The 15,721-nt window shown below is 45.5% G+C and overlaps 1 protein-coding gene across 1 annotated transcript in view; it reads left to right on the top strand.

Annotated features, from left to right (window-relative positions):
• Window positions 1–11,242: 11,242 nt before the first annotated feature.
• Window positions 11,243–15,721, top strand: part of LOC122550973 (RING finger protein 121) — a 73,161-nt gene continuing 68,682 nt past the window's right edge. Inside the window, exon 1 of the mRNA XM_043692538.1 lies at window positions 11,243–11,398. Coding sequence (XP_043548473.1) covers window positions 11,306–11,398 — 93 coding nt within the window. The 5' untranslated portion in view covers window positions 11,243–11,305. The remainder of the gene's footprint in view (window positions 11,399–15,721) is intronic.

Below are 15,721 nucleotides of genomic sequence, written 5' to 3'. Positions count from 1 at the left end.
TTCTACAACTCAATGAAGTCCAGTTGAAGGCCGAGATTGATAGATTCTTGTTGTCTCGAGGAATTAAGGGCTATGGGGAGAATGCTGGTAAGTGGAGCTGAAATGCGCATCAGCCATGATTGAATGGTGGAGTGGACTCGATGGGCCGAATGGCCTTACTTCCACTCCTATGTCTTATGGTCTTATGGTCTTAATATGCCAAATTACCACTGCACCCCCTTTATCAGCTGTTTTGATGTTGGGGTTGGAGCAGAGGGCTGTGCGTTGTGAGGGCGAGAGGTTGGAGTGGGTGAGGCGGTTGGACAGGTTCAGGCGGTCGATGTCACGGTTTCAGTTTGAAGTAAAGAGGTCAAGGGCAGGTAGCAGACCAGCACGGGGTGTTCAGGTGGATGTGAAGTGTTGGAGGTGGGAGAAGGGGTCTTGGGTGATTGGGTGGGTGTTTTGGTTAAAAAAGTAGGCACGGAGGCGGCAGAAGAAATGTTCAAGGTTGCAGCGTGTGTTGAACTCATTAATCTGGGACTGCGGAGGGATAAAGGTGGCGCGTTTACTGAGGACTAAACATTTGTCCTCAGTGAGGGGGAGGTCTGGGGGAATGGTGAAGACATGGCAGGGATGTGAGCTGGGACCTGGGGTGGGGCTGGAGTTTGAGGTGAGATGGTGGCTAGGACCTGGGTGGGGCTGGAGTTTGAGGTGGGATGTAAGCTAGGACCTGGGATGGGGCTGGAATTTGAGGTGGGGGTGGAGATAGTGGCTTGAGTATATGTGGTTATGGGGTCAGTAGTGACGTCCCCAAAGGAAGTAATGCTTACAAAGGGGGCGGAAGTGGTGCTGATGGTAGAGTTAACAGGGGCGGAAGTGACATCGCAGGCGGGAAGGCAACGTTAGTTTAGGGTAATCGGCTGCTGATGTCAGTGGTGGCAGAAGCAACTGTTGCGGCACCAACTACGGGGACGGAAATGACGTTCAAGGTAGGTAACATGTCTGATAGGGAATCCAGCAGCGCCAGTGTATCCTGCGATGATGAAGGGCTCTGGCCTGAAACGTCAATTCTCCTGCTCCTCGGATGCTGCCTGACCTGCTGTGCTTTTCCAGTATCACACTCGAATCACTAGGGCTGTCCCAGCCTTTCAATCCAACAATTCTATCTCAGATTTTGGCATGCCCCACCACCCGAGCAGTGCATGTCCCTTCAGTCAGTTCGGCTCGATGCACTGGAATTCCATATAAACATACACAGACGTATGAATTAGAAGTGTGAGTAGGCTATTCAGCCCCTCTAGCCTGCTCTACCATTCAGTAAGAGTATGCTTGATCTGATTGATTCATTTTCCTGAGGATCCCCAATGCCCTTTGACTTCTTTGTTAGTCAAGTTGTTCAGAAGGAATGAAGATGATAAAGCAGTCACCAAAAGAACAAAAAAATAACAGATTCAGGAAAGCATTTTTAGGAAATGATAGATCTTCCTATTATACACATCGTTGTAGGGTCCCGACTCTCCAGGATTGGCCAGGCATCTCCATAAATCAATCTCCAGGATACTGTGTGTGTGCAATTCTGGAGAAGAAATCACATGGACATTAGAAACAAACCAAAAAGAAGAGGTTATGTTGGATTAGTAAAAAATGCAAGTTTGGCCTCAGCTAAAGTATTGTGCTCAGTTATGGGCACTGCACTTTAGGAAGGATGTGAAAGTATGGAAAAAATGAAAACAAGAATGTTTCCTGATGTTTTGGACCAGGACAGACCCCCTCAAAACATTTCAAGAGAGTAGCTCAGATCCGAACTTCACTAGTTGTTTTATTCCAGGAGGGATGCAGTTAGTCAAACCACTTAGTTTTAAACAAAACCGAATTTGTTTACAAGATTCCCAACGAAACACAAACAAAAGAGAACAGAGTACTGAATAACTTAACCTCTCCCCAAACCCAACAGATCATCCCAATGCAATGATGGTGTTCCAAATACTTGCAACAATTCCACCCCTTGGCACAAAAGGTAAAATCAAATTCAGGGTCTTATAGGAGAGATATCAGAGAGAGAGGAGGATCAGCATGGCCCTGCCTCTTTGAGTCTAGCAACTTTAAAACTGCCTGACTGCTTTCAGTGAATAGCCAAACTGCCAAAAACCAAATCAAACCAGAGAAAGCCTGCGCTGGGAGAACTGGCCATTCCCCTCTCATTGTACAAGTATGTTTTTTTAAAAAAAAGACTTGAAAGCCCTTTTCCTGAGGCAGTGTCTGTTAGCTATAGTCAAATTGGCCCTAATACCCATCCAAGCCTAGACTTTTCAGAACATGTGTTTTAATAACTTCCTGAGAAAAACCCAAGGACAACATAACCTTGATAAAGGAGCAGCATCATTGTACCTCCCCTCCCCCCTCCCAAAACAATGAACCATCATATCTAAAGATGGCTTCATTTTAAAACCTCTTAGTCCTAAACTGTTTGTGCTCTATAGCATACACACACATATATTACATCGATTATAAATGTGCAAACATGCATAACTACATTCTCTTTCAAACTGATTTACTCCTTCCACTGAGTGCCTCCTTTCTCATCTCAGTCTCCACAATGCGTCAGCAATCACGTTTTCTTGTCCTGCCACATGCACAATTTTCTAATTGATTGGCTGTAACAACAAGCTCCATCTAAACAATCTGGCATTTTTGTCCTTAAATTTCTCCACAAACTTCAATGGGTTATGATCAGTGTATATGATTGTCTCAGATACGTTAACGGTAATGTAATATTGAAATGTTGTAATGCCAACACCAAGCTCAAAGTCTCTTTCTCAACTGTCAAATATTTTTGCTGATGAATGTTCAATTTCTTGGGAGAAATACCCAATAGGTCTTACTATCTTCTCATCATCTTCCTGCAAGAACACAGCACCGACACCCACATCACATGCATTGATAGCCACCTTGAATGGCTTTGTGTAATTAGGTGCGGCTAATACTGGAGCAATGGTTAACAGAGCTTTCAGGCTGTCAAATATCTTCTGACAGTCAGCTATCCACTGAAACGTCTTGCCTTTCTTTAGCAATGCAGTGAGTGGAGCAGCCACACTGCTAAAATTTGGATGAAGTTTGATAAAATCCACTCAATAGTATTGCTCTTTTTGTCGATGATATGGGAAACTCCCCAATTACCTTTGGTTTTGCATCCCATGGGGCTGTTTGTCCATGTCTAATAACATGGCCCAGGAAAGTGACTTGTGCTTTGGCAAATTCACTTTTAGCCAGGTTTATCACCAAGCCTGCCTTCCAAAGTCGATCAAACAAGTATGATAAATGCTGCAAATGTTCCTTCCATGTGTGACTAGAAATCACCAGGTCATCACCACAATATACGACACAATTGAGTAATCTGGCAATGACTTTATTGCTTAGTCTTTGAAATGTAGCTGGCACATTTTTCATACCAAACAGTATGACCTTAAACTGATACAGTCCATCAGACATTATGAAAGCCAAAATTGCTTTCGCTCTTTCTGACAAAGGTACCTGCCAGTATTCTCTGAGCAAGTCCAACTTAGAAATATAAGTTGCTGGGCTCACCTTCTCAACACAGTCTTCCAAATGCAGAATTGGATATGCATCAATGTTCATAACTGCATTGACTTTGCGATAGTCCACACGTAACTGTTGAACACCATCTGGTTTTGGAACCATTATTGTGGGTGAGCTCCAGCCACTGTAACTAAATTTGATTATGTTGTCTTGGAGTATGCGTTCAACCTCTTTTTGAACCTGTACCAACTTCAGAGGGTTATGCCTATAAGGATGTTACTTAATCGGAACAACATCTCCTATATCTATGTCAGGCATTAGGTTTGTACTTCCCAGCTTATTTCCACACATCTGCCCGTGTAATAGTAATAACTCTCTCAGGTCATTTTGATTTTTCTCTGGAAGGTAACTCAATAATTTATCCCAATTTTCGACAACTTCCTCATTGTCCAATTTAACATGAGGAATGTCCAATTCAGAATCCTCTAAAATTGGTTCTTCCCTCTGTGTTGTATCCAAAAATACAGTCTCCTTTGGCTTTCCTTCCCAGATCCTAACTTTGCTAGTTGTTTTGAGCAGGAGTAACCTGCTTGCTCCTGATCCATATTCTTCGAAACCTTTCTTAATCATGTACTTATCCAAATGTCTTTTAAATGTTGGCACTGTACCCGCAACCCACAACTCCTGTGCAAGTTCATTTCACAAATTAACTACTCTCTTACATTCTTTAAAAAATTTTCTCCTCTCACCTTAAACATGTGCCAGTTAGTCTTGAAATCGCCCACTATAGGAAAAGTACACCTGCCATTCACCTTATCTATGCCCCTCATGATTTTATAACGGGCGGCATTGTGGCTCAGTGGTTAGCACACCAGCCTCTCAGCACCAGGGTCCCAGGTTCAATTCCAGCCTCAGGCGTTTGTCTGTGTGCAGTTCGCACATTCTCTCCGTGTCTGCGTGGGTTTCCTCCGGGTGCTCTGGTTTCCTCCCACAGTCCAAAGATGTGCAGGTCAGGTGAATTGGCCAAGCTAAATTGCCCATAGTATTAAGTCAGAGGGAAATGGGTCTGGGTGGGTTACTCTTCAGAGGGGTGATGGTTGGGTCTGTTTCCACACTGTAGGGAATCTAATCTCTCCCTATAACTCAAACTCTCTATACCAGCAACATTCTAGTAAATCTTTTCTGAACCCTCTTCAGCTTAAAACATCCTTCCTATAACAGTATTCCAGAAGAGGCCTCATCAATACTCTGTGTGATCTCAACATGACATTCCAACTCCTGTGTCTGAGCAATGAAGGCCTCCTTCTGCCCTGTAACAATACTGTGATTTAAAAGAAAAATTATGTGAATGATTTTCTGTCAGATACTTCAAAAAAACTGAAAATGGGTGGGGTTGGATGGGAATAAAGCTTAGTTTGGTTGACAGGTGAACAAATTGAGGAATGAGTCTTTGCTTTCATAGAGTCAGAATCATAAAGACTTTTTGGCCCATTGAGCCTGCGCTGTCAACAAAAGAAAAACACCTAACTTATTTTCCAACACTTGGTCCATAGCTGCATCTGCTTTGGCATCACTAGTGCACATGTTCATAATCAAATATTGAGGGTTTCAGCCTCTGCCACACTCACAGGCAGTGAGTTTCAGATTCCCACCACCTTCTGGGTGACCAATGATTTCCAATTTTTCCTGGTTAGTGTAGGAATGTGGCACTAATAGATGGATGTATCAGCCAAGTGATGGCTCGAATTTGGGAAAGTGATGGAACCTCCAGGAATACTTTTAATCACAGATGGTTACCCTACTCAGAAGCCATTATGTCCCTTCCCTGGGACACTATTCTTGTCTCTTGCACCCAAATATCTTGCTCTTGCACCCAATTACCAACTCCTTTCTGAAGTATAGAGCAATTTCCTGCTTTGTCTTCCAAAGCCGAATAAAACCCAATACATATTTTTAAGATAATAAATGCATGTACTCATAGAATTGAATATTCAATATGAACTGAATGAAATTGGGGGAATAAAATCCTCAGAATGACACAGTATAGAAGAGGCCCTTCAGCCCATCATCTCTGTACTGCCAAAAAATACACTAAATCCTAACTAGTTCCATTTTCCAGCACTTGCTTTGTAGGTTTGAATGTTATAATACTTAAAGTGTCCATCCAAGTACATTTTAAAGGTTGTGAGTTTATCTGCTTGAACTACCCTCCCAGGCAGAGCATTTGAGATTGTCACCACTCTCTGAGTGAAAAAATATTTTAAGTCCCCTCTCCTGCCTTTCACCTTAAAACTGTTACCTTGTTATTGACTCTTTCCCTAAGGGGAACAGCTGCTTCCTATCCATCTTGTCCATGCCCCTTGTAATCCTATATACCTCAAATCAGGTCCCTCTTCGACCTTCTCTGCTCCAAAGAAAATAACCGAGTTTATCCAGCCTCCATTCAAACAACATCCTGGTGAATCTACTTTGCACTCACTCCAGTGATCACATCCTTCCTACAGAGTAGTCACCAGAACTGCATACGGTACTCCAGCTGTGGCCTAACCAAAGTTCTATACAGCTCCAACATAACCTCCCTGCTCTTATAGTCCAGGCTAGGAATGATAAAGGCGTGTCCATATGCCTTCTTATCTACCCTATTAACCCAGGTCAGGCAGCATCCGAGGTGCAGGAGAATTGACGTTCGGGCATAAGCCCTTCATCGAGAAGCCCTTCAGCCATTCAACTATATGTCGGAATGTGATGGAACTTCCATGACAATCACAACAACTACCTTCACATCATTCAAAAACTTATTATGCCCCCAATAATCTTAGTGCATGCTGAAGATCTGAAAAAGAACCAGAAATTGATGGAGAAACTCAGCAGGTCTGGCAGCATCACTGGAAAGAGAAATAGAGTTAGCACCTGATGAAGGATCACTGGATTCAAAATGTTCACTGAAGGCAATGAAGTCAAGTCATCATGTGTATTTAAGACAGGGATAACTAGGTTCTTGATTGGTAAGGCAATCAAAGGTTACAGGGAGAAGGCAGGAGAGTGGGATTGAGAAACATAACAGCCATGACTGAACGGTGTCTGGACTCAGTGGTCTGAATTGCCTAATTTTGCTGATATATCTTATGTGCTTTTTCTCTCTCCATGCAGCCAGACCTGCTGAGTTTCTCCAGCAACTTCTGTTTTAGTTGAATAAGGCACCCAGCACTGATCCCTGTGGTACACCACTGGACACTGGGATCCAGCCACACAAATAGTGCTCAACCACCCTCCTCTATCTCCTAGCCCAAAGTCAAGCCAATCTCATTGGAATAACTCTATGAATGGCCAGTATTCTGTCACCAACTCACCCTTTATTTACATGTACATTGTAAATTACACTGACCCAGCTCCCTCAGAGCCAGCTTTCAGAGTGAGCAGAACCCATGACACTCCTGTTTATATCTGTCAGTCAGGGCTCCCTGATTGAACCAGATTAACAACCACAACAGGGAGCTCATATTCAATGAGATCCACCTGGTTTACCTCGTTCCAGTCACTACTTTCCTCCCATTCTATCAGACATAGGTCCATTCCTTTTCCTGTAGATCCTCCTGGGGCGTTTTCACACCAGGTCCGTTTCCTCTGACTCTGCCTTGGATATTGGGCCATAGCCCAACTATTGTGCCCAGAGCATCTCAGCAAGACCTTCTGCTGTGTCCATTATACACTCAGAGGTTTCATCAATGCTTGGCAGAGGGAGAGAACTGACAGGTTCTTCAGCCTTGCCGGCAAGACTGACGGGCTGGGTATGTTTTGCTCCTGCCCAGTTTGTGACATTGCAGCTTTCATGTGGTCCTTGTGCTTGTTCAGATCTGCTTCTCCGACCTGAACTTTGTATGTCACAGGACTTGACCTTGCATTGACCATGCCTCTGACTCATGCAAGGCCAGTCTCACGGTTTTAACACCAAATTTCATTCCCTGAGGTAAACTGACTCTCTCGCTTAGAGGTGTCTTGTGTTCAGCATTGACATTCCTAAAGCTGCTTCAGTCTCACCCCTAGGTCCCAGAAGATCCGATTTAACCCAGGTGCAGGGTTTTCTCCCCATTAGCAACATTGCTGGACCTGTCCTAGTTGCGTGAGAGGTGATCCTATAATCAAACATGAACCGGGACAATTTGGTATCTAGTGAAGCTGTAAGCTGTTTCCTTAAGCTTGCCTTCAAAGTTTGGACTGCTCTTTCTGCCAGACTAATGGACAATGGATGCCATTCGACTTTAGGAAATACTCAAAGTCGCTGCTGGTAAACGATACCCTGTGGTCTGTGGCCAATCCCTCTGGGAATATTGCACAAGATGCTCATAAGTTTTCAATCACCATCCCTGTGTTTGACGAATGAACTGTATGCATGTCCAACCACTTTAAGAGTGGGCATCCACAACTAAAAACATAGAGCCTGTGAAAGGACTCGCATAGTTGACATGTGACCAGGTTCAGAATTTACCCGGTCACTCCCACAAATGTGGGAGAGCTGCTGGCAGCAATGTTTATTCTTGTTGGCACTCTGGGCACTGCCCCACCATCACGGCTATGTCAGCATCTAATCCTGGCTATCAGACAACTTCTTGCAAACATCTTCATTTTGGAAACCGCTGGATGACCTTGGTGGAGGTCAGCCAGTATCTGGCGGCGATCTTTGCTCAGGACAATCACTCTTGCTCCCCATAATAATATGCCTTCCTCTTTGGTGATCTGGTCTCACCGAATCCAGAAAGTTTTTAATTCTGGTCATGATAGCCCTTTTGATTTCTCCATCACCACCAGAATTTCCCCAGTTGTTTTAGTTTTGCCAGGACAGGATTGTTGTATTCACAGTCTGATATTGTCAGCGGTGACCGCAAGGGTCTCCAGAAAATTTAAAACCACAACAGAGTCTTCCAGTGGGGGTACCACGGATAACATATTTGCGAGTGGGAGGCAGCTCACGGCATCTGCATTTGCCACTTGGTCGCCTAGACGGTGCTCCAACTTGTGTGTGCTCAGAATTGCAGCCCATCACTGAATTTGACCTGAAGCTATGGACAACACGGCCCTGTCCTCTTTAAGTAGACCTAGCAGGGGTTTGTGATCCATTACTGTTACAAATTTACATTTGCAATTTGCTATTGGGCATTCTTCTCTGCAGAGCCATCAGTGAACCAACTCTATCCCAATACCATATGGAGAGGCGACACATGTCAGGCCCACATCTCACTTGGGATTGTAGTGGGCAAACACCTTAGACAACAATTGCTGCTTCTTCACTTCCCTAAAGGCTACATCTTGGCTATGAAACTATTTCCAAGACTGACCTTTTTTCTATAGTAGATATAAAGGTACCAAAGATAGAGGCCAGGTTACGTATGAATTTTCCGTAATAATTCACCAACCCAAGGAAAGACCTCAGCTCTGGTACAGACGTGGGAGCTGGGGCACCTTTGATCGCCCTTACTTTATCTTCCAATGGGTGTAACCTGCTCTTGTCAACTCTGTAGCCCAGGTAGGTCACTTGGAGTGCCTGAAACACACATTTCTCCCCCCTAGAATGTACCCCCGCTTTGGAGAAATGCCTAAAAATACTAAGTTCTCTCAATAGCATGTCATCCAGATATTTGGCAGCCTGGGGTAAATCTTGTAAAATGTTCTTCAGCATCCACTGGCACAGGCTGATGAAAGGACAGTCTCATATCGGTACAATTGTAGCATACTCTGGGAATCCTAATTTAATCACAATTGCAGGTACACATGGCTCATGTCCAGCTTTGTGAAGGATTGCCCCTCTCACTAGTTTCACGTAAAAGTCCTCTATGTGAGGTCCCTCTGTTCAGGATATGTCCTGAATGAGGCTGCCTGAATGAGGCTGTGTAATTGCCTTCACTCAAGTGGTTTTCCTCAAGCTTAGTTAGCCTGGCAAGGGTATCCACTTCCATCAGCATACATTGCAACTCATAAGCTCCATTTTCTGATGACAAAGCCAGCTGTGGTGCCTGTTTGTAGTCCAGCTCGGCTTCAGCTATTAGGTGCTTTTGCAACGGTCACACCATTATTCCCACACAGCAGTCTCTCAGCATCTTACTTAGGGTTAAACCAAAATCACATGCTTCTGCCAATCATCTTAACCTTATCAAAGATCCCGATACAGATTCTGCTGGTTATGATTAGATTCTCGAATTGCCGAGTAAGACCAATAGCATCTCAGAATTACAGGAAGCTTGGGTCACAATGTTCCTTAGCTAAATCTCTCATTAGAGTCAGAGACATGTACAGCATGGAAACAGACCCTTCGGTCCAACCCGTCCATGCCGACCAGATATCCCAACCCAATCTAGTCCCACCTGCCAGCACCTGGCCCATATCCCTCCAAACCCTTCCTCTTCATATACCCATCCAAATGCCTCTTAAATGTTGCAATTGTACCAGCCTCCACCACTTCCTCTGGCAGCTCATTCCATACACGTACCACCCTCTGCGTGAAAAGGTTGCCCATTAGGTCTCTTTTATAGCTTTCTTCTCTCACCCTAAACCTATACCCTCTAGTCTGGACTCTCCGACCCCAGGGAAAAGACTTTGTCTATTTATCCTATCCATGCCGCTCATAATTTTGTAAACCTTTATAAGGTCACCCCTCAGCCTCCAACGCTCCAGGGAAAACAGCCCCAGCCTGTTCAGCCTCTCCCTGTAGCTCAAATCCTCCAACCCTGGCAACATCCTTGTAAATCTTTTCTGAACCCTTTCCAGTTTCACAACATCTTTGGCCTAACCAAAGTCCTGTACAGCTGCAACATGACCTCCCAACTCCTGTACTCAATACTCTGACCAATAAAAGAAAGCATACCAAACACCTTCTTCACTATTCTATCTGCCTGCGTCTTGAAAAGTCTTTAGTATCTGGTTAGGCTACCAAAAACTGAAAAAGCTACCTACGCTGTCAGGAGAATCATTGTTGCTTTTTGTCTTCCCCAATATCGTTTGCCCAGAAAAAATAACACATTATTTCCAAATACTGGCCCCACTCTTTGATGGCAGAATTGTACAAGTCAAGCTTCCCAAAATAGCTTAGAAATGCTTAGCCCATGGTGGCTTAGAAGTCAGCACTGCTGCCTAACAGCACAAGGGACCCAGATTCGATTCCACCCTTGGGCAGTTGTCTGTTTAGAGTTTGCATGTTCTCCTGTTGTCTGAATGGAGTTCCTCCGGGTACTCCGGTTTCCTCACATAGTCTAGAAATGTGCAGGCTGGGTGGATTGGCCATGCCAAGTTACCATTAGTGTCCAGGGATGTGTAGATTAGGTGCATTTGCCGTGGTAAATGCACAGTTAGGGTAGTGGGGGACTGGGTGGGATGCTCTTTGGGCCTTAAGGCCTGATTCCACACTATAGGGATTCTGTGCTCCTAACTCCAACTCAATGACAACTGAGAGGCCAGTATCCCGTCACCAAGACACTCCAGTTTGTACCTGTCAGCCAGGGCTCCCTGACTGAATCAGGGTAACAGCTCCAATCAGGGACCTCAGATCCTTTGGGCTCCACCCACCTGCTGACTCTCCCTTTCCAGCTTGGTTACCCTGGAAACACTCACGTTGCGACACCTGAACAGCACGTGACCTGCTAGCACGTGACGGGGCGGCGAGGGGCGTGGCCACTCCGTGAGCGTGTTCAGTGACGTGTTCGCGTTCCCGCCCCCACCCCTTCCCGGAGTACCGTGACCGCCGATTGGACGGGCCGGCCGAGCCAATGGGAGGCGGCGTTCTTGGGTTACTAGGCTAAAGATGGCGGCGGTGATGGAGCTTCACGGCCACGGGCACGGACCCGGGCCGCAAGGAGAGGGGCACCGGCTCCCGGGGGACGACGAGGACGAGCCGGTAAGGAAGGCAGGGCGGCTGATGGCCTCCCCGCCCACACGCCCCAGCCTGTGGTCAGCTCCGTGTGGAGACCTCCCCCTGTAAGCGGCCGTGGGCCGGGGAATCCTCCTCCCTCACCGACACCGACACTGACACTGACTCAGAGCAAAGCTGCGGCGCCCACCACCACTCGCCTGTCGTTAGAATGTTGTGGCCCGCTGTGATGCCCCTGGTACCTGCCACTTGTGATGGCGGCAGATGGTGCCACCATTCCTCCTGATCCTCTCAGGGGGCAGCCTGTGGGGGAGGAGTGACCACGGAGCCACTTTTCATGAATCAGAGGTTTACAGTTACATCTCAGTAGCCACATAAAAGCTGCCATACTCTCACCAGGGCACAGGGCTACCCCCTCATCAGAGGGAGAGATGACTGGTGGTGGTTTGGCCTGAGGGTCCCCAAACCTCGAGCAGGGGAGAGGTTGAGAAGGAAAGTCCTTCAGTGGTAGCCTGACCTGATGCGGGAATTGAACCTGGACTGTTGGCCATCACTCTGCATTTCAAACCAGCATGTAGGCATATTAATGATCAACAAAACATAGAGAAAATACATGTACCATCAGACCACAAGCCCAACTAACTGTGTCAGTGCTTCACTCAATACATTCCTCTGCTTCTTGCCACTCAGCCAATTGTGGATCTAGTTTGCCAAACTTGCTTAGACCTTAGACTCTACTACACCAAGGAGGAACAACCTCTGTGCAGCTATCCTTGTCAAACTCCTAAGGCTTTGTATATTTCAATTAGGCCTCCTCCCATTCTTCTAAACTCCAAAGAGTGTAGGCTCAACCTACTCAACGTCTCCTCATAAGACAGTCCCTCCATATCAAGGATCGACCTAATGAACCTTCTCTGGACTGTCTCCAATGCCAGGATAATTTTCCTTAGATAAAGGGATCTGAGCTGTTCGCAGTATTCCAACCATGGGCTGACTCGCACCTTGTATAGCTTTAGCAAGATCTTTATTGGTCAGTGTGTGGAGTATAGGAGTTGGCTATACAGGACATTGATTAGGCCACTTTTGGAATACTGCATTCAATTCTGTGTCCCTGTTTTAGGAAAGATATTGTGAAACTTGAAAGGGTTCAGAAAAGATTTTCAAGGATTTTGCCAGGGTTGGAGGGTTTGAGCTATGGGGAGAGGCTGAATAGGCTGAGACTATTTTCTTTGGAGTGTCGGAGGCTGAGGGATAAGCTTATAGAGGTTTATAAAATCAAGAGGGGTGACCAGCTGAGGTCCTTTTCCCCAGGGTTGGGGAGTTCAAAACTAGAGGGCATAGGTTTAAGGTGAACGGGGAAAGAGTTTAAAAAGAATCTAAGGAGCAACATTTTTGTGCAGAGGGTGGTACGTGTTTGGAATGAGATCCTAGAGGAAGTGATGGAGGCTGATACAATGGTATTTAAAAGTCATCTGGATAGGAAGGGTTTAGAGGGATCTGGACCAAACGCTGGCAAATGCGACTAGTTTAGTTTAGGATATCTGATTGGCACGGACAAGTTGGACCAAAGGGTCTGTTTCCGTGCTGTACATCTCTATAACTTTAACATATGAGAATGGGTCGAGTGACAGGACACCCCATAAATTAGCCTTTTGTTTCTATTACTTTGTACAATGTCCCTGACCCTCCTCTACCTCCCTCACAGGTATAGATTGAAGACGCTGGGACTGGCGCTGAACCTAGATTACTGAAATTCTCTTGCATACTCTTTGGGAGCAGGAATAGGTCATATGGATCTTCAGGGAGAAAGTGAGGACTGCAGATTCTGGAGATCAAACTCAAGAGTGTGGTGCTGGAAAAGCACAGCAGGTCAGGCAGCATCTGTGGAGTAGGAGAATCGGCGTTTCAGGCAAGAGCCCTGCATCAAGAATGAATGACACAGGACTGATGAAGGGCCTGATGAAGGGCTCTTGCCCGAAACGTCGGTTCTCCTGCTCCTCAGATGCTGCCTGACGTGCTGTGCTTTTCCAACACCATGCTTTCAACCCCATATGGATCTTCAAGCTTGTTTTGCCATTTGATAGCATCATGGTTAATTTGATCACTCCACATTCCTGCCAACCCCAATAACCTTTCACCCCCTTGGGTGTTAACAATCTATCTGCCTTTGACCTGAAGATATTCAATAATTCAGTTGTAAAAAATGGGGTTTCAAAGACTTGGAACCCTCTGTTTTACCCGAGGGGCAGTGGAGACTGTGTTATTGACTGGCTTGCTAGGCTATTTGAGGGGACATTTATTGAACTCAAAATTGCTGGAAACACCTGGATGAGTATATAAATAGGAAGGGTTTAGAGGGATATGGGCCAAGTGCTGGCAAATAGGATTAGATTAAAAATCACACAACACCAGGTTATAGTCCAACAGGTTTAATTGGAAGCACACTAGCTTTCGGAGCAACGCTCCTTCATCAGGTGATTGCATCGCTCCGAAAGCTAGTGTACTTCCAATTAAACCTGTTGCACTATAACCTGGTGTTGTGTGATTTTTAACTTTGTACACTCCAGTCCAACACCGGCATCTCCAAATTAGGATTAGATTAGATTGGGATATCTGATCGACATGGACAAGTTGGGCTGAAAAGGTCTGTTTCTCTGCTGTACATCGCTATGACTCTATGAAAGTGAGATTAATACAGATGGATGTTTGATTATCAATGTGGACATGGTGAACGAAGAGACTCTTTCCAAACTGTAAAAATTGTGATTCTTCATCTGGAAACACATGTATGCCCGCTCGGGCAAGGATGGCAAGTTTCCTTACCCAAAGGTCATTAGTAAACCACATGGGTTTTTAGGACTATCAGTGATAGTTTCATGGCCAGAGTTACAAAGATTCTGTCTATAGAACATAGAACAACATAGAACAGTACAGCACAGAACAGGCCCTTCAGCCCACGATATTGTGCCGACCACTGATCCTCATGTATGCACCCTCAAATTTCTGTGACCATATGCATGTCCAGTAGTCTCTTAGATGTCCCCAATGACCTTGCTTCCACAACAGCTGCTGGAAATGCATTCCATGCTCTCTCAACTCTGTGTAAAGAACCCGCCTCTGACATCCCCTCTATACTTTCCTCCAACCAGCTTAAAACTATGACCTCTCGTGTTAGTCATTTCTGCCCTGGGAAATAGTCTCTGGCTATCGACTCTATCTATGCCTCTCATTATCTTGTATACCTCAATTAGGTCCCCTCTCCTCCTCCTTTTCTCCAATGAAAAAAGTCTGAGCTCAGTCAACCTCTCTTCATAAGATAAGCCCTCCAGTCCAGGCCACATCCTGGTAAACCTCCTCTGAACCCTCTCCAAAGCATCCACATCATTCCTCTAATAGGGCGACCAGAACTGGATGCAGTATTCCAAGTGCGGTCTCAACAAAGTTTTATAGAGCTGCAACAAGATCTCATGACTCTTAAACTCAATCCCCCTGTTAATGAAAGCCAAAACACCATATGCTTTCTTAACAACCCTGTCCACTTGGGTGGCCATTTTAAGGGATCTATGTACCTGCACACCAAGATCCCTCTGTTCCTCCACACTGCCAAGAATCCTATCCTTAATCCTGAACTCAGCTTTATAATTCGACGTTCCAAAATGCATCACCTCGCATTTATCCAATTTGAACTCCATCTGCCACCTCTCAGCCCATCTCTGCATCCTGTCAACGACAACTCCAATCTTTGTGTCATCTGCAAACTTGCTGACCCATCCATCAATCCCCTCATCCAAGTCATTAATAAAAATTACAAACAATAGAGGCCCAAAGACAGAGCCCTGCGGAACACCACTCACCACAGACTTCCAGACAGAATATTTTCCTTCTACTACCACTCGCTGTCTACTGTTGGCCAGCCAAGTCTGTATCCAGACAGTTATGTACCCCTGAATCCCATTCCTCCTGACCTTCTGAATAAGCCTACCATGGGGAACCTTATCAAATGCCTTGCTGAAGTCCATATACACCACATCCACAGCTCGACCCTAACCAACTTTTCTAGTCACATCCTCAAAGAACTCGATAAGATTTGTGAGGCATGACCTGCCCCTCACAAAGCCGTGTTGACTGCATTTAATCAAGCCATGCTCTTCCAGATGGTCATAAATCCTATCCCTCAGAATCCTTTCTAACACCTTGCAGACGACAGACGTGAGACTTACTGGTCTGTAATTGCCAGGGATTTCCCTATTTCCTTTCTTGAAGAGAGGAATTACATGTGCCTCTCTCCAGTCCTCAGGTACGACTCCAGTGGAGAGCGAGGATGAAAAGATCTTCGCAAGTGGCAAAGCA

The sequence above is a fragment of the Chiloscyllium plagiosum genome, chromosome 6 (genome assembly GCF_004010195.1).
Source record: "Chiloscyllium plagiosum isolate BGI_BamShark_2017 chromosome 6, ASM401019v2, whole genome shotgun sequence".
NCBI classification, from domain to species: Eukaryota; Metazoa; Chordata; class Chondrichthyes; order Orectolobiformes; family Hemiscylliidae; genus Chiloscyllium; species Chiloscyllium plagiosum.
The sequence above is the reverse complement of the archived record's forward strand: the minus strand, read 5'-3'. Positions and strand labels throughout refer to the sequence as shown.